Source organism: Cnephaeus nilssonii (genome assembly GCF_951640355.1).
Source record: "Cnephaeus nilssonii genome assembly, chromosome: 22".
Classification (NCBI taxonomy): Eukaryota; Metazoa; Chordata; class Mammalia; order Chiroptera; family Vespertilionidae; genus Cnephaeus; species Cnephaeus nilssonii.
Window position 1 is genome coordinate 21,809,697 of NC_137093.1, and position 23,874 is coordinate 21,833,570.

The following is a 23,874-nucleotide window of genomic DNA, read 5'->3' on the forward strand; positions in this document are numbered from 1 at the left end:
ATGAGAAATGGCACAGCAATCACAGAGTTCATCCTCCTTGGCTTTCCTGGGATCCAAGGGCTACAAGTCCCCGTCTTCACAGTGATCTTTCTCATCTACATACTAACCCTTGCAGGCAATGGGCTCATTATTGTCCTGGTCTGGGCTGAGCCCAGACTGCAAACTCCAATGTACTTCTTCCTTTGCAACTTGTCCTTCCTAGAGATCTGGTACACCACCACGGTCATCCCTAAACTGCTAGAAACCTTCGTGGTGGCGAGAACAGCGATCTGCACCCCGTGCTGCCTGCTGCAGTCCTTCTTCCACTTCTTCCTGGGCACCACTGAGTTCTTCATCCTCACTAGCATGTCCTTTGACCGTTACCTGGCCATCTGCAAGCCCCTTCGCTACCCCGCCATCATGACCAGGAACCTCTGCCTGCAACTGGCCCTCAGCTCCTGGGCGGTGGGCTTTGCCATTGTGTTTTGCCAGATGATGCTGCTCATCCAGTTGCCATTCTGTGGCGACAATGTCATCAATCATTTCTACTGTGATGTTGGTCCCATCTTGAAAGCAGCCTGTGGAGACACAGGCACTTTGGAGCTTCTGGGTCTCTTGGCCACCCTCCTGGTGATCCCAGGGTCGCTGCTCTTCACTATGATTTCTTATGGGTCCATTCTGTCTACCATCCTGAAGATTCCTTCCGCCCCTGGCCGCCAGAAGGCTTTCTCTACCTGTGCCTCTCACCTGACCGTGGTCTCTCTGTTTTACGGAGCCGTCCTGTTCATGTACCTGAGACCCACCGCACACTCCTCCTTTAAGATTAATAAGGTGGTGTCGGTGCTAAATACTATCCTCACGCCCCTTCTGAATCCATTTATTTACACCATTAGAAACAAGGAGGTCAAAGAAGCCCTAAGGAAAGCAATGTCTTTTCCAAAGACTCCTCATCATGCAGAGTAAAACATGCGACACATCAAAATAAACTTAATGCAGATATCAAATTAAATGGGAGAGAGGATTGTGGAGAAGGCAAAGATGTGAAAGCAAACTACGATCGTTACGGTTTCCTACAAGCATTAATTACATATAAATGAACCAAAAATCCTCCTTGAAGAGGAGATGTGACCTAATTATCTAACAAGGAAACCGCCCAGTGCCCTCAGGTGCATGAGACAGAACTGAGGACTTGCTCAATCATATGGTGAAAGTGGAAACCACTAGAATCAGGGACAACTGTCAGTAACTTATTTTTAAAATGTAAGAAATCCTGCCCTAACTTGCTTGGCTCAGTGGATAGAGCGTCGGCCCACAGACGGAAGGGTCCCGGGTTCAATTCCAGTCAAAGGCATGTACCTTGGTTGCAGGCTCGATCCCCAGTATGATTTCTTATGATGCAGGAGGCAGCTGATTGATGTTTCTCTCTATCCATCTCCCTTCCTCTCTGTAAAAATCACTTAAAAATTTTTTTAAAAATCCTGTCTCACTCTGTTTATAATAAATCCCTTTGCCTCATCTCCTTGTCAAAGGTATAAGGCATCTGACACCTCATTTTCTTAATATTTATTTTCTTCATAATAGAAGTCCCCTGAAGTCTCCTAATCAATTCAAAGGGTCTTTCAAAAATGCTTGAAATACATTAGGTTTTATCTGATAATATCTCAATAAGTGATGTCCATCTTTTTTTAAATAAAGATGTTGGGTTTTTTAAAATATATATTTCTTATTGATATCTGAGAGGAAAGGAGAGGGGAAAGATAGAAACATCAATGATGAGAATCATTGATCTGCTACCTCCTGCACCTCCTGCCCACCACCCCCACCCCCAATAGGGATCGAGCCCACAACCCGGGCATGCGCCCTTGACCAGAATAGAACCCGGGACCCTTCAGTACGCAGGCCAACACTCTATCCATTGAGCCAAAATCAGCTAGGGCTGGATATCCATCCTGACATAAAACACATTTTTAATTAAACCTAACGCTGTTTATTCCCAGGTAATACCAAAAGTTGAGGATATCATATGAAAATTTCCTATTGGATTATGCCAATTGCTGTAATTCAACCTAGGTAGGCCATGTGCCTAGGAAACCAATAAAAAATCTCAGAGCCAACATAACCATGAAGGCTTCCCTGCTGGAAAACTCGGCCCCAAGGTTACACTAAGTTCAGAGCTGGCGTGTATGATTAGCATGTAAAGTCCCTCAAGGCAGGTGACAGATCTATTGGTATAACCTTGCTCTCAGACAAGACATCTGTCGTGAAGGTTCTTACACAATGATGACGCAGATGAGTCACAGTTTGTAATAATTAGTATTCTATATGTCCCTCTTCCAACAGCAAAGAAATGTTATCATTAAAACCCCATTAAAACTATGATTTTTAAAAAGGATTATTGTGCATTTTTTTTTAGTACTGAATTGAAAATTCTAAAGTGCAACGAGGTAAAAATGTTATCTCACTGTCATACCCAATTTATCTGAGAGAAGAGCTGTCTTAGAGCTGGGCATAGGAATCACTCATTTGAAGGCAAGGAGACGCTAAGGACATGAATATCATCAAGAACCCTGTCATCAAAAGAATGGTTTTGACGAGGAGGAAATATTTCTCCTCTCGCCTCCTAGGTCCTTCTGAATGGTATAAGAATTAAATTGGCATGAGACAGATTAGCAGGAGAAAACCAAGTTTAACTTCATACCTATAGGGAGTATTATTTTAAGTAAAATAAGCCAGTCAGAGAAAGACATATCATATTCTCTTACTAAGATGTAGAATCTAATGAACAAAATAAATTGCGGAGCAAAATGGAACTGGAAGCAAGGATAAATGGAAGAAACTGGGCGGTGCCTGATGGGAGGGGTTGGGGGTGACTGGATGAAGAAGAAGGAAACAGCTAAAGAACATATATGCATACCTCAGGGACAGGGACAATAGTTTGGTGAAGGCCAAGGGAGAAGATGGCATGGGTGGAGGTAGGCAAAGGGGAGGAAAAGAGGAACAGCTGCAATAATGTCAATATTAAAATTTTTTAATTAAAAAAAAAATGCAAGGGCCAGTATTCAACCCCCAGCTGCTCTCTGCTACAGTGCATGACAGACAATTCAAAGGGGGATGGGGGGGGGGGGAGAAAAGAAAAACAAGTAGAGATATTGGCATCACAATCCAAACAAAGAAATAAAGATCAAAAACAGAAAAACAGAAAGAAAATCGGAGAAGGGCGGCGGAGGAGCGGAAGCGGTGTGGGTGAGCCCTTTTGGACGAGGATCCCCAAGCTGGGAGCTGCCACTGGCGCTGGGCACATAGAGAGGACCACACCTCCCAGGGCCTAGAACGGCTTCAGCGCAGCGAGGGGGCGGGGCGACGGCAGCTTCCGGTTCCGGTGCAAAGGCCCCACGTGTTCCGACCCTCCTGGCCCCGCGCGACTCGGATCCGGTGGCGGCCGCTCGGGCCGGGAGTGGGTGGGTGAGAAGCCGGCTGGGCAGGGGAGGAGCCCCGGGAGCTGTCGGAGCCGTGAGTGCTGGCGGGCTGGGCCGGACCGGGCTGAGCTGGGCAGCGCAGGGCGGGGACGAGGGAAGAGGTCGCAGACCCCGCCCCCGACCCTGGGAGCCGGTGCGGATCCTGGGGAGAGGGCGGCGGCAGTGTCGCGAGGGGCCGAGGGAGGCGTCGTGGCCCCGCGCGTCCTGGCGGCCGGAGCTGGAACCCGCGGGCCGCGGGGGGCGCTCCAGGCGTCCTTCTTCCAGCCCCCCGCCCCTGAGGCCTGCGGGAAAGCTGCTCCCATGGCTTCCGCGCTGCCCCCGGCGGACCGAGGGGGGAGTGGTCTGGGCCCGGTGGTTTCTCGCAGCGTTTTCTCGCCCCGCCTCGCCGGTTGCTCAGGCATCTCCCCCCCGCATTCTCCCGGCCTGCACAGACCCCCCCATCTCTCTCCACCGCTAACCCCCGGCCCAGCACCCACGCAGACACCCACTGGGGGTCACCGTAGGCCTCGGAGGCGGTCTGGCTCGGGCTTCCCGGCTGTCTCGGTGACTGACCCCGAGCTCCCCGTCACCGGCGGCTTTCCTGCCCGCTCCTAAAAGGGCCCGATTGGCACTTCTTACCGCCCCCTCTCACCCTGGGCAGGAGGGTGCGGGCCTCTGCTTTGTGTCTGGCTGAACTTCAAAGTTTGTTAGGGATGTGCCATGGATATGCTGCGTTCTCTCACAAAGGTGGCAGCCCGCTTCTCATTTTTCTGGGCGTCGGATGTTCTTGGCTCCTAGGCGCTCTGATAATCCGTCTGCCTTGGTTCCAGCTCTTTGCCCCAGCTCTGACACCACCGTGGTCCTGGGGAGCAGTGCCAGGGCCCCCCACTCCCACCCCCCATCCCCAGGGTCCCTCTTGGAGGCTAGGCTTAGAAGCTGGTGCTTTTTCTCTGGCCACACTCTGCAGGTGATACCCAGGGCAGCCCCACTCAGAAGCCACAAGGAAAGCCAGTGGAGATCCTCCTCCCACTTCCCTTCCAAGCCACCCCCACGCATGAGCCTTGATCCAGAAAGCCACTTCGGAAAGGTTGTGGGGGGGGCCATGGGAGGCCTCTTGCTGGGAAGCGAGACAGCAGAGCAGTTAGGGTTTGTGGCCATGTGTCTCCAGTAACTTTCTGCTCTTGCTAGGTAGCATCAGGAGGGGCAGGTTTGGAGGAAGGAAGGGAATTTTTCCTCCTGGGATTCTTAATCTTCACCCCTTTCTCCTCCGGCTGTACCCCTTTTGCTCTCTTTGTATATATTATATTGCAGTAGACAGTCATTTCAAGGGCACAGCAAGGCTTACTAGGATGTGAGGGACTCTTGGGCATTACAAACGACACAGGTAGTTTTCCCATTTAATTGGGCACAAGCATGAAACTGAAGGGCCCTAGACTCTTTCTACTTTTGCACCCCCTCCCCCTTTCTGCTGGAACCTCACATTTACTTCCTTTGCCTCAGGTACGGGTTCTCCAATGTCTGCATCTCAAGTGCCTGAAGGGCTTGTGAAACAGATGGGTGGGGCCAGCCCCAGAGTTGCTGGTGAGAGGCCTGGGCTGGTGCTTGATAATTCGAGGGTCTAACAAGTTCTGAGGTGCTGGTGCTGCTGGTCTAGGTTTCTGACACTGAGAACCACTGCCTTTGGCCAGACTTCTTCACATAAACCTTGCAGTGGTTTGGGGATCAAAAGACCTGTGTGTAGAGTACTTCTGTGCTGGAAACTAAAAATAAGCGCTTGTGTGGGTAATTTAACCACATGGGTCTGAATTCTTTCATTTGTAGAATTAAGAAAGTGTACTTGAAAAACAAAAAAGGAGATATATGTGTTACTATGTGTAATACTTTAAACAATAAAATAAAATTAGAAAGAAAAGAAGAGGAAAACAAACAAACTCCGAATGCCACATTAGCTTATACCAAATTGAAAATGAAATACTTAAAAAGTTTTCCCCTTAATTTTCTTATTTCTCTTGATAGGTGCTTCTCTTTTGATCATATAGTTTATACTCATAAACTAAGTTTTTGCTGTGAATCCCTAGTATGTAAAGTCCCTGGTATTTCTTAACTATATATTAAATTCTGTAAGGTCAGAACCTATGCTTTTTTTCATCTTTCTCTGTCTAGCACCTTGTGTGGTGAGATATTAGGAATGAGCTCACCCCCAGACCCCCTTGAAGAAGTTTTTGTCTACTAATTCTATGCCACATAGTAAAACAATATATGGCTATTGCAGCTGATTCCCCGGAAGATTGGAATAAATGCTAATGCCAAATGCCTGTAGCTGTCCCTGTGAGTGCTTTATTACCCAGACAGAATCCCTGGCCTCCACTGATTCTTAATGTGCTTCTATACTCAAGTTGGAAGAAAAAAATAGCTTAATTAAATTCAAGACACATTTATTGAGCACCTTTTCTTCCAAATATTTGGTAAAATGTTAGGCTCTGGAAATATGAAAGTGAATAAGGAGGGCTTTGCTCTCAGGGGCAGGGCTCACAGTGGGAGATAAAGGTGCTAAACTGCCCACAGCAAGAAAGGCTTCCTAGGATTGCTTCTACTTTGGACCAGGCCTTAGTCTGCAGTGGAAACCTGACACTTCTCAGAGTCCTCTGGTCCAGCAAGCACGGGCCCCATCCTTTAGCATCTCATATGCAGGGGAGTCCCGGGAAAGCCAGAAGGAGGTCATCTGGGACAGAGCAGGGAGCGTCCGGACTAGAGTATTAATTACAAAACTAAAAACCTAGTTAATGACTTCTGAATTGACTGTTCTGAATTATCCACATTTACACCTCAGGTCAGGCTGTATTTATAATATCCTGTTATCTTTTATTAAGTAATGTGTGATTGGCATTGACCATGTTCGTTGTGGTCATTCATTGGATACAGCTAGTGTAACTCTGGCTGCCAAATGAAAACTCTGCTGTTATCAGGATGGGAGTCAGGTTTGCTGACTGCCCTTTTCCTACTTAAGATTAGTTTAGGTTCTGTTTTAACCTGGGGCAAATAGGTGCTGCTTTATGTAGGCCATTAACCATCTCTGGGAAATTTACCGAAGGTTAATCTTTGTGTTGGAGATTAACCAATATGATCATGATGGCCGCATATTTCATTTTGGACTCTTAAAATCTATATTTGGCCTCTAGCCTGCCTCAAGTCCGTATAATGAATCCCTTTCACCATCCTAAGCTGATACATTAGGGCCCAAGTACTCAATAAAGCCATATATCCTTGTTCCTCTCAAAACACCTCCCTTGTCACCAGCAAAGAGCTGGACAGTTTCTCAAAAGATGACCCAGCTCTCTGCCTTTAGGTAGAGAATCATCCCCATCTTCAGGATGAGTTGATGTGGCTTGTCCAAGGTGACACCCGTTTAGGAGGTAGAACGCAGGTCATCTAACTCCAAAGGCAGAGCTGTCCACTGTTCAGCCTCCTGGGCCTTTGGTACATATCTATGGGACACATTTTAAGTAAAAAATGAAGTGAATTATAATGATTTTAGAGCTTTATTTTACATTTTTCATGTTTGCATTTACTCTCAGTGACATTTTTAAAAAATATATTTTTATTGATTGCAGAGAGGAAGAGAGAGAGAGTAACATCAATGATGAAAGAATCATTGATCGGCTGCCTCCTGCAGCCGGGGATCAAGCCCGAAACCCGGGCTTGTGCCGTTGACCAGGAATTGAACCGAGACCTCCTGGTTCACAGGTTGATGCTCAACCACTGAGCCATGGCAGCTGGGCTCAGTGACATTTTTATGCCCATTGTACACTTTGATCCTAACCACAAAGTCTACAAATTCAGGTGGAAGGTATTTATATCTCAGCCTCCCTGGCTTCGCTGTACCACCACCGCCTGTCTGACCTCTTTATCCTTCCTATCTTCCCCTTCTCTACACCTTATTCTGTTTCTTTGAAACCTATTGAGCCACTTCTCTCTGTGCTACTCAGATATTTTATGTTGAATCTAATGAAGAAGGAAAAAATTTTAAGTGGCAAAATAGTTTTTAAATATAGTTTGAGCTTGATGTGTTCAAAAGCCAAAAGTCAATGAATTCATTTTCTTTTATTTCTTTTGCCTTCGAGTTAAGTTTTTGAGGAACTTCTTGGGTATACTAACTGCTCTCCTCCTATTGCCTCCTCCCAGTTACAGGGAGAGAAGGGGACTATGACATTGATCCATAGAGGCATTGCTAATATGATTTGGGAGGATTGCATGTAACTGCTTATTAGAGTTTATTTCGATCCTGTCTGTCAGTTTCCACCCTTGGAAAAGGGTCCTATTTGATCCTAGCTTATAAGTGCTGTCAAAGCAAGGACTCCTCTGGTTTAACACTTCACAGACCAAGATTTTTCCTGTACATTTTAATCTTTTTGTAATTTTGATGAAATAACAGACTGTTTGCTTAACATTTAAATCTTGCCTTCTTCCCAAAAGGATTTACAGCAAGTTGGAAAAAAGAGAAAATATATATATTGGGCATCTGCCCTCTGCCAGGCTGTATGCTGAGTGGTTCTGTATGTTACTTCACTTCCTCTTTAGGACAGCCATCTGAGGTGGTGTGAGCCCCATTTTGAAGATGAGACTTAGGGAGTGTCACATGGCTAATGAGTGAGGAGAGGGATCCAGCAAAGGGCTCCCTAGCCCCTAACCTTTGTATGGAAAGCATGGAGAAACATTTTGTGTATCCGACAGTTCACACAACAAAAGAATCTTTCCAGTAGGGGCATCTTACTGGGCTACTCTTTAGTTTTAAAGAACAATACAGCATTGGAAAAGGGCAGTTAACAATTTTTATTAGTTGATTTCTATTCTAGAGCAATGAGAAAGATGATCTGTTGCATTGACCCAGTAAGCAGTCATATTCAAATTTCTAGATTGTGGATCTGAATTAGTGTAAGACAAGAATGGAGACTGGAAGGGATAGCGATGTCTGCTAAATAGAATCATTTGAACCTTTCTGATCACTGTTTTCTTCTGAAAATTATTTGCTACTAAATAGGTCACTATCTCTCCTTGAGACAGATATGACTACAGACCTTGTCATTTAGGCCCCAGAATGACCCCCGCAAATGGTAATATTTTAGGTAGAGAAGCAGGTACCCTTCCATTGCCTGCAGTGTCCCGTTCTTGTCAGTAGAATTCTGTAGGGTCTTCACGGGCTGTGACACTTCAGATAAGAAGCAGAGAAGCTGGACCAAGATTGGAGAAAGGTCTTAGCTTTTCCACATCTCTCCCCCAATTCTGCCTCATAGAAATACACACTCTTGACGAGCTATGGGACCTAGGCTTGTGAAACACCTCTGCATACATCATTTCAGAACCTTCTGGAACCAAGTTTTTCGCCCTTCCTGGCCTGGCTTCACATTCTCTCTGTGTTATCCTTTTGTCCGGTTTTTAGCTGTCATTGTGGAACCCTTCCAAGGACAGACATTGAATGGAAAGGTGCTAGAATAGCGAGGACAACAAATTTGCAAGAGAGACTGACAGTGTAGTACACCCCGTGAATTAGAGAATAAAACAATGTCCACGTTCTAGCTCTGATACTGATACCTGACAATTGCAAGCACATTTTAGTTCATAAACTCACCCAGATCTCAGCTAATCTTGTGTGTGAGGAGAGCAGTTACCTGCAGAGGGCTTTACCCGTTACAAGGGCCCTTGTGCTTGTTATCCCATGAAACCCTTGCTGGGCCTGTCATCTTTGGGTACCTAGTCTGGTGCTCTTTCCACAGCACTGCCCGCCTCCTGTTCCTTCCCATCTCTTGCCCCACCAAGGACTCCCCTTCCTCCCTCCATTCTGCTGCTGGGGATCTGTTTGCCTTCATCTCCATTTCTCAGGCTGCCAACGTAAATGCAAACAAGCATTGGAAATCTCATTTCATGATTCTGAAGGGCATTTTAAAATGGCAGTTTTTTAATATATATTTTTTTATTGATTTCAGAGAGGGAGAGAAAGAAACAACGATGAGAAACAGGATTGACTGCCTCTTGCACGCCCCCTATTGGGGATCTAGCCCAAAACCCCAAGGATATGCCCTGACCCAGAATCAAACCATGACCTCCTGGTTCATAGGTCGATGTTCAACCACTGAGCCGCATCCGCCGGGCTAAAAATGGCCTATTTTATGAGGTGCTGTTACATTTTTTTCCTTTGGAAAGCAAAGTCTTGTGAGAACAGAACCCTTTTCATAGTAGGGAATCTCTTGTAGCTAGTACAACAGGAAAACAATGAGGGTTCCTAGTCGGCTTCACCTTGCATGGGTTCTTCCTTGCAAGATTTGGGGGGGGGGGGAGGGTGGTTGGAAGTTTTGTCTGGATCAGTAGTCATTATTATAGTTTCATTAAATTACTGGATGTCTGGTTTTGTGCTTATTAAAGTTTATTTAAATCCTCAAAGTAAAATGATTTCTTTTTCCAAATGCACAACTTTGTGTGACTTGCATTTGGATTGTCCCAGGGCAGCCTGAAGACCCCTTGCAATGAGTTCTGTCACATTAGGAACCACTAAGAGTGTTGGGTTTACTCACAGTCCAAGCAGTAAACCGTCTTCCGTATTCATTCCTTGTCTAGCACAGGGTTTGCTGGATAAATGAATAAGAATTAATAAGACACTGTCCGTCCTTCCAGAGAAAGACTTAAAAGACCGAAGTGTTCTGTGTGTGAGTGCCTGTTGCGTGATGGGCAGTGAGCTGGGTGCCTTCTGTCCCTGTCCTCAGAGCTTTACAGTCTGGTGAGTTCAACAGCAAGATGAACAGTTCTTACCACTCAAAAAGATAAGTGTGCTGTGATAGGGGGCAGTGCAAGTTCCTGTGGGAGTGGTCTGGACGGTCAGGGAGGCATCCTGGGAAAACTGCAGCTAACGGATGAGTCGAGTTAACCAGCAGGGGTAGTAGGAAAGGGTATTCAGGAGGAGTGAACAGCATCGTGAAATCCTAGTGAGGGCAGAGGGAAGAGACACTACTGTGAAGCAGTGACGTTCAGTGGGAGTGGCGATCGTGGGCAAAGAGAAGTAGGTAGGGGCCAGGTCGTGAAGGGCTTTGAGAATCAAGTATGTTTACATTTTATTCTATGGACAATGTGAAGCCATTGGCTGATTTTTTATGTTAGAAAGTTCACCACTTAGACCTTCCTACAATATTGCAGGTGCAGCTAATGTCGAGGGGGGGCTCCTGCCCATTACATTCCTGCACCCATTTGCCCCACCTCACAAAAAACAAACAAAAAAACCTAAAGGTTAAATGTATAGGTTCTAGAAATAAAAACTAGAATAGTAAGTACAAGCTAACACCACCACAGCCCAAGGACATTTGAAACCAAAATAAAGGCTTCTGGAGTTTGGGGTTCTAAAATCTGTGCTCCAACAAGGGACATGAACTGGGGAACTGGTGGGGGTGAGGGAGGTACCTGGAATTGAATCTCTCTTAGCCTGGAGCCTTGAAGAGCTGTCCCTTCCTGGAAATCTGTCGAATGATAAATCAAAAGGGCAAGGAAGTAGGCCTCCATAAGCTTCGTAGGACAAAAGTCATAGGCTTTGGCCCAGATAATACCAGCTTAACTCAGGAACACTGAGAAATTAACATAAAAACTGATCCAAGATCATTGAAATCATTAGTTTTTAGGTAGAAGCAAATGAAATTCTATTCAAAGAGCTCACTTTTATAACCTAGGGCTCTCCGAACTCCCAACATAAAATTCATTCATGGAGGATGGACATAGCATTTTAAGCATTACAAACCGCCTGAGAAAATAAATCATGAGATAGAGATTGAATAAGTAGGAAAACTCGCATATGAAAATCTAGAGATATGGGACTCTAAAACAAAGTATATAGTAAATATTTTAGGATAATGGAAAAGTAAGCATGAAGAGCAATGTGATATAGATAATAAAAATGAATAATATGGTTACTGAAATTAAACTAATTTGATGGGCAATAGCACATTAGACACAGCTGTTAAGGGTGGAGTGATAATTTTGAAGGTGGATCTGAGGCAGTTCGGTTCAAGCATATAAAGATTGAAAAATTTCTCAGGTTATATGTGTGGACTGCAGCTTGGTCTGGAGGGGGCAAGGCCAGGAAGACCAGTGGTAAAACTTGAGCCAAGTTGTTAATTCAACATTTGAGTGTCTGTCACTTGCCAGTGAGGTGTAGGAGCTGATAATATAATTTTTTTTTAAAGGCTTCTATTAGTGCCTCTTAGTGGGATCTGATGGCTCCACCAGGGGACTGGCAGTGGAGGTGAAATGGATGAATTTGAAAGAAGTTTAGAAGGTAGAATTAACAAGATTGGGTGAATAAAAAGAGAGTAGAAACATAATAGAGAAAAAAAGACTGCTGCTTCCTGTTAAATTGGGAAGAAAACTTCAAAGTGGAGGTGTATTCATTTAAATGCATTTTTATTGTGCGCTTCATTATAGGTATTGGACATTGATGAAAAGCATAGCCCCTAACTTTAAGGCGTTTCACAGAAAAGATAAAAAATGGCTATTTGACATGACAGATACTGTGATAGAGATGTGCGCAGGTTGCTATGGAAGCACAGTAATTTCTAACCATGCCTTAAGGATGGGGGAAATGGGATCAAAGTAAACATCTCAGAGGACATGAAGCCTGAGCTGTGTCTTGAAAGATAAAGTCTAATCCAGGGGTCCTCAAACTATGGCCCGTGGGCCACATGCGGCCCACCGAGGACATTTATCTGGCCCGCCGGGTGTTTTTGCTGCCGCTGCCTGTCCTGCTTAGCAGCCGACTTAGCAGTGTGCATAGGAATTTGTTCATAGTTTTTTTTTAAAACTATAGTCCGGCCCTCCAACAGTCTGAGGGACAGTGAACTGGCCTTCTGTTTAAAAAGTTTGAGGACCCCTGGTCTAACCTAATGAAGGGCAAAGACTCAAAAGGAACAGCATGTTCAAAAGCCAGAGAATTTAGGACTTTTGTGTGATTTGCATGCACACTTGTGTATATGTGTTTGAAAGGATTGGAGAGTAGGGCAAAGGAAATAAGATGAAAGTCCATCCTAATCCTATATAATAAAGAGGTGATATGCAAATTGACCATCAGTCCAACACAAGATGGCTGCCCCCATGTGGACACAAGATGGCCGGCAGGGGAGGGCAGTTGGGAGGGACCAGGCCTGCAGGGGAGGGCAGTTGGGAGTAACCAGGCCTTCAGGGGAGGGCAGTTGCGGGGGACAGGGACTGCAGGGGAGCACATTTGGGAGGGACAAGGCCTGCAGGGGAGGACAGGGGCAACCAGGCCGGCAGGGCAGGGCAATTAGGGGCGATCAGGCCGGCAGGGAAGGGCAGATAGGGGTGACTGGGCCAGCAGGAGAGGGCAATTGCGAGTGACCAGACCTGCAGGGGAGGGCAGTTAGGGGTGCCCGGGCCAGCAGAGGAGGGCAGTTGGGGGCGACCAGGCCTGCAGGGGAGGACAGTTGGGGGAGACCCAGGTCTGCAGGGGAGGACAGTTGGGGGCAACCAGGCTAGCAGGGGAGAGCAGCTAGGGGCGACCAGGCCTGCTGGGGAGGGCAGTTGGGGTGACCAGGTCGGCAGGGGAGGACAGTTAGGGGCAATCAGGCCTGCAGGGAAGCAGGTGTCAATCAGGCTGGCAGGGGAGTGGTTAGGGGTCATCAGGTTGGCAGGCAGAAGCGGTTAGGGGCAATCAGGTAGGCAGGCAGGCGAGCGGTTGGGAGCCAGCAGTCCTGGATTGTGAGAGGGATGTCCGACTGCCCGTTTAGGCCTGATTCTGGCTGGTGGTATTGGGCCTAAATGGGCAGTTGGACATCCCTCAAGGGGTCCCAGATTGGAGAGGGTGCAGGCTGGGCTGAGGGACACAGACATATACACATACACACACACCGTGCATGAATTTTGTGCACCAGGCCTCTAATATATGATACTTGGAAGTCTGTATTTCACTTACAAGATAGGATTGATTGAGGGTCTTAAATAGGGACCAGATTTGCCAAGAGTACTCTTGTGACTGGTAACTTGAAGGTAGGCCTGGAGGCAGGTAGCTCACATTTGGAGCCAATTTCAGTAATCCAGATGAGAACAGATAAGGACCTACCCTGCGGGTCATGGGGATGGAGAAGAGGGACCTGTCAAGAAGAAGTGGGAACACCATGCAGCATTGGGGGTGGGGTATGGGTATTCCATGCAGAAGGAACTGCCTTCACACAGGCCTGGAGGCCTGGGAAGACACCCTGTTGTAGGGAGATGCGCAGTGCATTTGTAATAACCAGGTAATAAGGCAGAGGAAAGGGTAGGGTGTGAAGTGTAAAAATAGATTGAGGGCTGATGGTGAAGAGCTTCATATGCTGAGGATTTTGGAACTGATCTTACAGTAAGAAATTATTATCATCATCATTATTGTTATTTATCCTCATCTGAGGATATGGGTTTTTTAATTGATTTGAGAGAGAGAGAGAAACATCATTGTAAGAGATACATCGATGGGTTCCTCCCACATGCACCCTGACCAGGAATCAAACCTGCAACTGTACAGGATGACACTCCAACCAACTGAGCCACCTGGCCAGGGAAGAAATTATTTTTTAAATGTTGAGTGATGCTGTTTGAACTAAAATTTAGAAATATTGAAAGAAGTTAACTTTGGCGTGCCATCACTCTTCTAAGTACTTCACAGGTACTAATACATTTAATCCTCATAGTACCTATTAGATGAGTACCATTATGACCTCTATTCTATGAGGATAGAGGAGAATAAGGACTTGCCCATGGCCTCATACTTAGGGAACAGTAGAGCCAGGATTCACATCCTGGCAGCCTATTCCAAGGCTCTCATTCTTAACCTTACACACCCTCGGTGTTTCAACCAAGATGCACATCCAAACCACACCCAGTGCTTCTAAAGATACAGTTGCCTAGATTGACTGAATCAGAATATTCAGAAAAAAGATGTGTGATGCTGTTTTGCAAAAGCTTCGTAGGTCATTCTGTTGCCCTTTGCTCACAGAGTGCTGCTGGCACCCAGTTAGGTCCTGGCAATGGTGCAGGTAAGAGGTGAGGGCCCAAAGTGCAGCAGTCTCTGGGAAGGAAGGGGAGGAAACCGATTCAGAGGGTAGGAGGTAGAATCGGTTTAATGAGCTGTAAGCAATGAGGAAGAATTAACGCTGAATCCAAGGATTACAAAGTTGAATCTTAACTAGGGATGATCCAGCCTAGACAGGATTCCAGGAAGAGGGAGAGTTGGGAGTAAGACTGATGAATGAACTCCGTTTTGAACGCTTGGGTGTGAGTGCCTGTAGGTCTTCCAACTAAAGATGTCTTAAAAGAGAAAAGTTGCTATTGGGGGTGCCTATGTGCCAGCCTGAGAGTTTCCATTTTACAGAAGAAATGAAAACTGGGTATGATTCGGTTGAGAATGAACTTTGATAAGGCCTTCTCTCTATTTCAGTCCTGTCGATGTATTTCTTCTGAGAATGTACATTCTAGGATATATGTAAATGTGTTTGTATTTGTACAGGACACACCTTGGTCAGTACCACAGTTTTTAGCAGGTAATTCTGAGTATCCTTGCTGCTAGCCATTTAAGTAGAAATGCAGTATTTTTCTATGGGGTGTGAACCCTGCCCAGGAAAAGAGGTAGGAACATACATGTTCAACATGCATCATCTGGTCCAACTAGATTTGTTTACAGGTCATGCAGATTCGGGGAAAGGGGATTTAATAGCTTGAGGAAGTGTTATATGTGCAAGATTATTATTAAACTCAGAACTGCTATCCCTGTGTATAATTCTGTGCTTACACTGTTTGTCTCTACTTCTCTACCCCAGGTCCCTTGGGAGAAACTCCTCCAGGTGCCCAGGCTGAGACTGGGGGGTAATGACAGTGTGAGCTCTAGATGGTGTGAGACCAGCCCAGAGCCAGAAAATGGCTACGGCCTTGGAACCAGAGGACCAGGATCTTTGGGAAGAAGAGGGGATTCTACTGGTGAAATTGGAAGATGATTTCACCTGTAGGCCAGAATCTGTCTTGCAGAGGGACGACCCCGTGCTTGAGACCTCACATCAGAACTTCCCCGTGCTTGAGACCTCACATCAGAACTTCCGGCGCTTTCGCTACCAGGAAGCAGCAAGCCCTCGGGAAGCTCTCATTCGACTCCGAGAACTTTGTCGTCAGTGGCTGAGGCCAGAGAGGCGCACAAAGGAGCAGATCCTAGAGCTGCTCGTGCTGGAACAGTTCCTTACCGTCCTGCCCGGAGAGCTGCAGAGCTGGGTGCGGGGCCAGCGGCCAGAGAGTGGCGAGGAGGCGGTGACACTGGTGGAGGGTTTGCAAAACCAACCCAGGACACCAAGGCGGTGGGTGAGGAGGGGGAGTCCTGACCTGTGTGATGTGGAGGGGGACCATTTGCTGGAAGGATGGATTTGGGAGTAGAGCTGACAGGGCCCCATAAATCACCTTTAAATTTAATTGGCTCTGCCCGTGGGTTGCGCCTAGATCCATAAGCCCCATGGGGCAGAGGCGGTGTCTGTGTGTGTGAGTGTTACTTTCTGGTTTTTGAAACACCCACCTAGGGACTGACTACCTTAAGGGCCTTCATCACCCCAGGGTCACATGGCTTTCGTTTTTCCTTCTTTAGATGTTGAATCTCCAATTTCTGGGGAGGAAGATTTTGTCACTTCCTCAAAGGTTCTCATAAACCCTCAGCCACAGATTCCCGCCCAGGTCAACAGCACATGGAAGCAAACACCGGGGGTTGCTGCGGGTGGGACAGATGACGATGGGAAGGCCAGGACCTCAGCCCTGGTGGGGCGGGACACAGTTGAGGGAGGCAAGAAAGCAGTGCAGTATCTGATTGTTCCTGCTTTGATCTGGCAAGGATAACAGCTCTTTGCATGCCCCAATGGAACTGGGGGTTCCCCTCTTCATCTGGGTCCCTCTGGGAGTTTTTTTCTATTGGCAGCTTCTCCTAAAATGAGCCCTGATGACAACCAAGACTTTCCTCCTGATTCCATGGTGACTGGAAGTTGGAATTATTCCCAGGTGACTGCCCATGTTCATGGCCAGGAAGTCCTGTCAGAGGAGACAGTGCACCCAGGAGCAGAGCCTGAGTCACCTAGTGAGCTGCAGGATCCTGCGCAGACCCTGACCCCAGAGGAGCCCCATGTGGAGATCACGCAGAGCCCAGATCCAGGGGCACCAGCAGAGCAGAGCCTGTGCCATGAACTGGAGCTGCAGCCCCTGCACGAGAGCGGTGGGAAGCCCCGGCAGAATGCGGGGGGCGGGGGGGATGGACTTCTGTACCAGTGAGGCTGGGGAGATTGGAATAGGAGTAACTCACAGGACAGGGTGTTGAGAGGAGACAGTACTAGCTAGAGTCCCGTGATTAGGGCTGAGCTTAGAGAGCAGTGCTCTTGGTCATTCTCTTAGCATCCGTTAGTGTTGTAGATTGTATTGTTTGGGTTACTGGAGCTGCCCTTGATTCCCAAAGATGATGGGGGTTTTCAGCTCTTTGTTAGTTACAGGGGTGCATTGCCTATTGCTGACCTCTGCCCTCTTTTCTTCGTAGAGGTTCCAGTGCCCCAGGACCCAGGCCTTCCTGAGGAGAGGAACACCGGAAACCCAGAGATGGTCGCCCTTCTTACTGCTCTGTCACAGGTGCACCCTTGTGTCCCTCTATTCCATAGAGAATTTGAAGAGCCATGTACTCAGTGGGTCAGACAGGACACCAATTTCCACTCTTTTGTCAGTTTAAATTCTGTTCTTCACTTGTGGGGGCTGGGGAAAGGGAGTTGCATCTAATGAGATAAGTTATAATAGTCTCAGTTGGATCTGCAGGCTCCAAAACCCCTTTATTTGCCACTGACCAGAGGGACTAACTGAATGGGATTATTTTGTAACTCTCCACTGCAACTTTGACATTGTTGAATGGGGGTTTGTTTTGGTTTTTAGGAATAAACTTGACAGTCATTGGTAAGGATGACTGACTGCTGCAGAAGTAATTTCTGAACTTCATGGTGTACCAAGGGCTGCATTCAGTCAGGCCACATTATGAAGACTGACCTTAGGCAGAGCCCAGAAGTGAAGCTATGTGGCTGGGGGCAAAGGAATAGAATTTATCTGTGCTTTTAGACTAGTGTAGCTGAAGGAAAAAGTCCTATTTATGCTAGGTAGACTTTGTAAGTGATAAGGGTCATTAGAGAAGGCCAGTTAGGGAAAGCTTCCTAGAAAAGAGGACTTTTTATACAAATGTAAGTAGCATTAAAGCATCAACTAGGGAATTGAATGATGACTTTTAAGACTTTTTTTTGTAATTAATATTCTCAAGAGGAAGAAGAACATAGTTCTGAAAGGAAGTAAGATGAGGTAGCAGTAGCAGGCCAGTGTGAAAGTGCCAGTAGGGAAGCAGTGACATGGTGAAACACAGGTTTCCTGAGGGAACCAAGTATCCCATTTGGGTCCCTTCTGTCCCCTGGGTGGATTCTGCCTATACCAGAGACCTTCATTCCAGGAACAGAATGTGAGGCTCCATGAGGCATCGCATTTTAATTGAATCCTGCTGTTGTTTCAGGGATTGGTAACGTTCAAGGATGTGGCTGTATGCTTCTCCCAGGACCAGTGGAATGATCTGGATCCAACACAGAAAGAGTTTTATGGAGAATATGTCTTGGAAGAAGACTGTGGAATTGTGGTCTCCTTGTGTAAGGAAGTTCAAGTGTTTTAAAGTGTTGTGAACACAGACATCTTTTCCTATTGGAAATTATGGGGGCTTAGAGCTTAGACTATATGTACTAGACTTCTCTTATGCCTACCCCACCAATGAGATTGAAGGGTTAGCTGAGTAAGATGATATCCTTCTAAGTTAAAGGGAAGAGAAATGCTTAGAAAATGGTTGGAAACTTCTAATAAAATAAAGTTATAATATTACTAGAGGCCCGGTGCATGAAATTTGTGCATGTGTCCCTAGGCCTGGCCAGCGATGAGGGCTGATCAGGGCCTTCCTTCATTCCGCACCGCCCTCTGGTGGTCAGCACACATCAGCGATCGATTGAACTTCCAGTTGAACTCCTGAGGGGACAATTTGCATATTAGGCTTTTATATATATATATATATATAGAGAGAGAGAGAGAGAGAGAGAGAGATTGCTTTAATATATTTGAGGTAAGCATGTGTTTTGAAACAAGCAATAAAAGTTGGAGATAATCTACTTATTTAAATATGGGAAAAGAGGGTAGCATTTAGTTGTATAATTACTGAGTTATAGGTAAAAGACAAAAAATATGCAGTACTTAGTTGGAGGTACTCAAGCTAAAAAGACCAAAGATTTGAATGACTGACTTGGCTGATATGCTTTTACACAGGGAATTGTTTAACCAATCAGAATGTCCTGTTTCCCCTCTTGAACAGCATTTCCAATCCCCAGATTAGAGGAGATCTCCTACATTATAGAAGAAGAGCCTTTGGTTCCAGATATCCTAGAGCCTCAAGAACCTCAAGAGCCAGACATCCTGACTTTTACCTACACAGGTGAGGAAAGACCAAAGGATTCACAAAGGAGCTGGCAGCTCCTTTAGTCAGTGCTCCCCTCTTTCTCTCTGAGGTATCGCCCTCATTGGTTCTTCCAACATGTCAGGCATTACTTCTGTCTCCCTCTAAACGCCAAATCCTTCAATCCTTTTCCTCCTCTTACCCCTCCCATCATTCATTTGAGGTATATGTAATACAAAATTGGGGGGGGGGGGGGGTGGATATCAGGACTTTTGGAATTGTGGCTAAACCATTTATTAAGCAGTTTACATAAACTTGATCCTCAGCCTCCACATTTGTGAAATGAGGATTATAATATTTGTTCAAATTAAGGCTATTAATAGCTTAAGATAACATAAGAGCCCTAACCGGTTTGGCTCAGTGGATAGAGCATCGGCCTGCGGACTGAAGGGTCCGGGTTCGATTCCGGTCAAGGGCACATGCTTGGGTTGTGGGCTCGATCCCAAGTGGGGGACTTGCAGGAGACAGCCGATCCATGACTCTCTCTCATCATGGATGTTTCTATCTCTCTCTCCCTCTTCCTTCCTCTCTGAAATCAAAAAAAAAAAAAAAAAAAAAAGATAACATAAGAAAGAGCCTGGCATATGACAGGCATTCATGTGACTATTTCCTTTTATCCCTATCTCTACAGTTACGAAATATGGGCTTCTCACTATGTGATCTGGCCCTTCCAGATCTCTGTTTTAAAATAACTCTTCCCCCCCCCCCCCCCCCGCATTGTGTAGAAAGTGTCATTACCTCTATAATTTTCTCTCTTCTCCTCTTACCATCTCTTCAGGAGATAGGAGTGAAGATGAGGAAGAGTTTCTTGAGCAAGAAGATCTGAATTTGGAGAATCTGCACACATCTGTTTTAGGAGATCCAGAAATCCACCAGACTCCAGATTGGGAAATAGTCTTTGAGGATGATCCAGGTAGACTTGATGAAAGATTTGATACAAATATTTCTCAAATTAATAGTTCAATAAATCTTCAGGAAACCGTACCTATCCACTCCCTGTTAGGGAAACCTCATGGCTGTCCTATATGTGGGAAAAATTTCACGTGCAACTCCCACCTTGTTAGACACCTGAGAACTCACACAGGAGAAAAACCCTATAAATGTATGGAGTGTGGCAAAAGTTACACGCGGAGCTCACATCTTGCCAGGCACCAAAAGATTCACATACTGGGCACTCCTTATAAATTCCCCCTAAACCAGAAGAATTTGAATGAGACCTCCCCTCTGGCCCCAGCTGAGAAAACACCTGTTGAGAAGCCCTATAGGTGTGATGAATGTGGAAAGCACTTCCGCTGGACTTCAGATCTTGTCAGGCATCATAGGACGCATACAGGAGAAAAACCTTTCTTTTGTACTATTTGTGGCAAAAACTTCAGCCAGAAATCTGTGCTAACAACACACCAAAGAATCCAGCATGGAGACAAGCCCTACATGTGTGGAGAGTGTGGAGAGTACTTCGGCGACCACAGGCAGTACCTGGCACACCGGAAGGCACATGATACCGAGCAGCTCTATCTCTGTGGCCAGTGTGGGCGGAGCTTCGGCCATAGGGCTGCATTTGCCAAGCACCTGAGAGGACACACTGCAGCGAGGTCCTGCCAATGCAACGAATGTGGGAAAAGCTTCAGTCGAAGGGACCACCTCGTCAGGCATCAAAGAACACACACTGGCGAGAAACCATTCACGTGCCCTGCCTGTGGGAAGAGCTTCAGCAGAGGCTATCACTTAATCAGGCATCAGAGGACCCACTCAGGAACCACCTCCCAGCTAGGACCCCACGATAGGAGGTCTGCATTCAGCCCTGACCCCGGGGTAGGCGAGGAAAAGCCCTCTGGTTGTCCTGGGGAGATCTTTTCCAGGGAGTGTCCCTGACTTGCCCAGATTGACATAAGCTCTTCCCACAATTAAGTAAACACCACTCTCAACTTCTCCTTAAGGAGCTATTTTGCCCAAAGTACAACCTGAGCTGAGGCTTCTTGACTGGAGTGTTCCTGCCTCTCCGTCATCGGTATGAGGCAGGAGAATTAGAAGTCTTAAGAGTTGTGGTTATTATATTTCCCCAGAAATAGGCTGTTAGATACCCTAAAGACCAAGCAGCCTCAAGTTGAAGTTGCCCAGGACAATTCCTTAGGTTTGGTAAGGGCTCAGATCTTAAAGCACACAGCCCTGAACTCACGGCCAGATACTTGCATCCAGATTGTTTTGCTAGCCATTCACAGGATAACTACACATCTCACTGATTCACTTCCTCACCGGGCTCTGTCCGTGATTCTGGGGAGAGATTGGAGAAGTGTCTGATGGGCGAAAACCTCAAAGCTGCTTCACACGGACCTTGTCAGGGGGCTCCATTCCCATTGACAAAGTGATGCCAGTGCCAGACACTGCTAAAAAGGAAGACCTTGTCCCAAGCCTCTTTCTTGTGGGTTTTTCTTCCCCTCCTTTTAGAATTCTCACGATGTTCGCCTTCCTACTGTTCTACCAGTTTCTTGGTTTTGTCCCCAACACTTTTTCTACTACAAGTGGGATGTGGCATTTGGGTGCCAAGAGATTTAACAAAACATAATTAAATCATAATGAAAACATTTACATTCCCACATATGTACAAGCCTGCCCACCCACCCCACCCTCTTCACAGGGGTTTGTGAGGGCCTTTTGGAACAGTGTCACCTTACAAAGGCATTGGGTCACATCGCTTACATAAAACTGGAGATCTGAGATCAGATTATGGAACAATTAAGAAAAAGCTATTACTGCTGGTGAAGGCTTTCAAGACTATTCTCCTGACCCCCAGCATCCCTACCCTGGTTCTGTGGTATCAGGGAACATAAGGAACCCCAGCAACTGGGACCCTGAAGAATTTACTAAAAGTAAATGGCTTTCACGTGTTTGCATTGTCTGCTTCTCTGTGATTTCATTTTCATGTATTTAAGAACTAAGTCATAGTATCCCATGGCCCAAGGGTCTCTATTGCCTGATACAGGTTCTGTGGAAATGAGGCTGAATAACTATGAACCTCACCTGCTTTGATTGTGGGAGTGGCAAGGACTGGGGAGACTGTCCTCCATACTTGGAGCACAGGGTATGGGATTAAAGCATGAGAAGAGGGAGACATCTTCTGTGCCTGGTTTCTGTTGCTCTGTTTTTCAATCCAGTGTACACCAGCGGAATATAGGCATAAGAACAAGGCCCCAACCCTAACACCTCAACCAGGAAATTCTCATTTTGGTCAGTAATGATATTCCAATTGACTGGTTTGGTTTTAGTACCAGTCTGCCATTGTCCTTTGGAAATGTGCACATGGAAATAAATGAAAGTAACACTGGTAGTCAAGTTCCCTGGGTTTTTTTGTTTTTTCTTCTTTCCCCCATTGACTGCCTCCCTCCCTCCCCCCCTCCCCCAAGCCTTCAGGACCTTATTGTTTGTGTCCATGGGTTATATGCATATATGCATACAAGGTCTTCAGTTGATTACCTCCAACCCACCACCCTCCCCCTACTTCCCTCTGAGATTCTGCATTTGTCCATGCTTCCATGTCTCTGGATCCACTCCGTTAATTGGTTCATTTTGTTACTTAGATTCCACATATGAGTATAATCATGTGATACTTGTTTTTCTCTGACTGACTTATTTCACTTAGCATGATACTCTCCAGGTCCCTCCATGCTGTCTCAAAAGGTAAGAGATTCTTCTTTTTTATTGCTGCATAGTAGTCCATGGTATAAATGGGCTTTTTTATCCACTCATCTACTGATGGCACTTGGGCTGTTTCCAGATCTTAGCTATTGTAAATTGTGCTGCTATGAACATAGGGATGCATACATTCTGATTGGTGCTTTGGGTTTCTTAGGATATATTCCTAGAAGTGGGATCACTGGGTCAAATGGTAGTTCCATATTTAGTTTTTTAAGGGCAGTTCCATATTTAGTTTTTTGAGGAAACTCCATACTGTTTTTCTATAATGGTTGTACCAGTCTGCATTCCCAACAGCAGTGTACTAGGGTTCCCCCCCCTTTTTTTTAAATATATTTTTATTGATTTCAGAGAGAGGGGGAGAGAGAAATATCATGATGAGAGAGAATCATTGATTGGCTGCCTCCTGCACACCCTCTACTGGGGATCAAGTTTGTAACCGGGCCTATACCCTTGACAAATCTAACCTGGGACTCTTCAGGCCAACGCTCTATCCACTGAGCCAAACCAGCTAGGGCTCCCTTTTCTCCACATCTCGCCAGCACTTGTCATTTATTGATTTGTTGATGGTAGCCCTTCTGACAGGTATGAGATGGTACCTCATTATCGTTTTGATTTGCATCTCAAATGATTAGTGACTGAGCATTTCTTCATGTATCTCTTGGCCATCTGTCCTCTGGAGAAATGTCCTTTGCCCATTATTTAATTGGATTGTTTGTCTTCCTTTTAAATTGTATGAGTTCCTTGTATATTTTGGATATTAACCCTTTATCAGATGTATCATTGCCAAATATTTTCTCCCATCCAGTGGGCTCTCTTCGTTTTGTTGGTGGTTTCTCTTGCTGTGTAGAAGCTTTGTATTTTGATGTCCCGTTTATTTTCTCCTTAGTTTCCTTTGCCTTAGGAGATGGATTTGTAAACACATTGCTACGAGATGTCAAAGATTTTGCTGCCTATGGTTTCTTCTAGAATTTTTATGGTTTCATGACTTACATTTAAGTCTTTTATCCATTTTAAGTTTATTCTTACTTATGGTGTAAGTTGGTGGTCTAGTTTCATTTTTTCCATGTATCTGTCCAATTTTCCCAACACCATTTATTGAAGAGACTCTCTTGACTCAATTGTATGCTCTTGCCTCCTTTGTCAAATATTAATTGAGCTTCATGGCTTGGGTCAATTTCTGGGTTCTCTGTTCTG

General features: G+C 45.9%; 2 protein-coding genes across 7 annotated transcripts; both read left to right on the forward strand.

Moving 5' to 3' along the window:
• Window positions 1-942, forward strand: LOC307094378 (olfactory receptor 6X1-like; the record flags this gene model as incomplete). The annotated part of the gene is made up of 1 exon (XM_079763155.1): window positions 1-942. One exon carries the CDS (start codon window positions 1-3, stop codon window positions 940-942), a length of 942 nt encoding a protein of 313 aa, XP_079619281.1.
• A 2,370-nt stretch (window positions 943-3,312) lies between these two features.
• ZNF202 (zinc finger protein 202) lies at window positions 3,313-23,857 on the forward strand. 6 transcript variants are annotated; one of them, XM_079763209.1, is made up of 7 exons: window positions 3,313-3,489; window positions 15,272-15,800; window positions 16,482-16,692; window positions 17,008-17,096; window positions 18,010-18,139; window positions 18,847-18,966; window positions 19,766-23,857. In XM_079763209.1, the coding sequence occupies exons 2-7, from the start codon at window positions 15,369-15,371 to the stop codon at window positions 20,857-20,859; spliced, it is 2,076 nt and encodes a 691-aa protein (XP_079619335.1). In that variant the 5' UTR covers window positions 3,313-3,489; window positions 15,272-15,368; the 3' UTR covers window positions 20,860-23,857. The 6 variants fall into 6 exon arrangements, with proteins under 6 accessions (XP_079619335.1, XP_079619337.1, XP_079619338.1 ...); XM_079763211.1 differs by having other exon boundaries at window positions 3,388-3,437; XM_079763212.1 differs by having other exon boundaries at window positions 3,423-3,441.
• Window positions 23,858-23,874: the final 17 nt, after the last annotated feature.

Coding starts and splice junctions, on each gene's coding strand:
- ZNF202 (XM_079763209.1), top strand. CDS start 15,369: ATGGCTACGGCCTTGGAACCAGAGGACCAGGATCTTTGGGAAGAAGAG. Junction 15,801..16,481: donor CCAGGACACCAAGGCGGTGG/GTGAGGAGGGGG, acceptor AATTATTCCCAG/GTGACTGCCCATGTTCATGG. Junction 17,097..18,009: donor TTCTTACTGCTCTGTCACAG/GTGCACCCTTGT, acceptor CTGTTGTTTCAG/GGATTGGTAACGTTCAAGGA.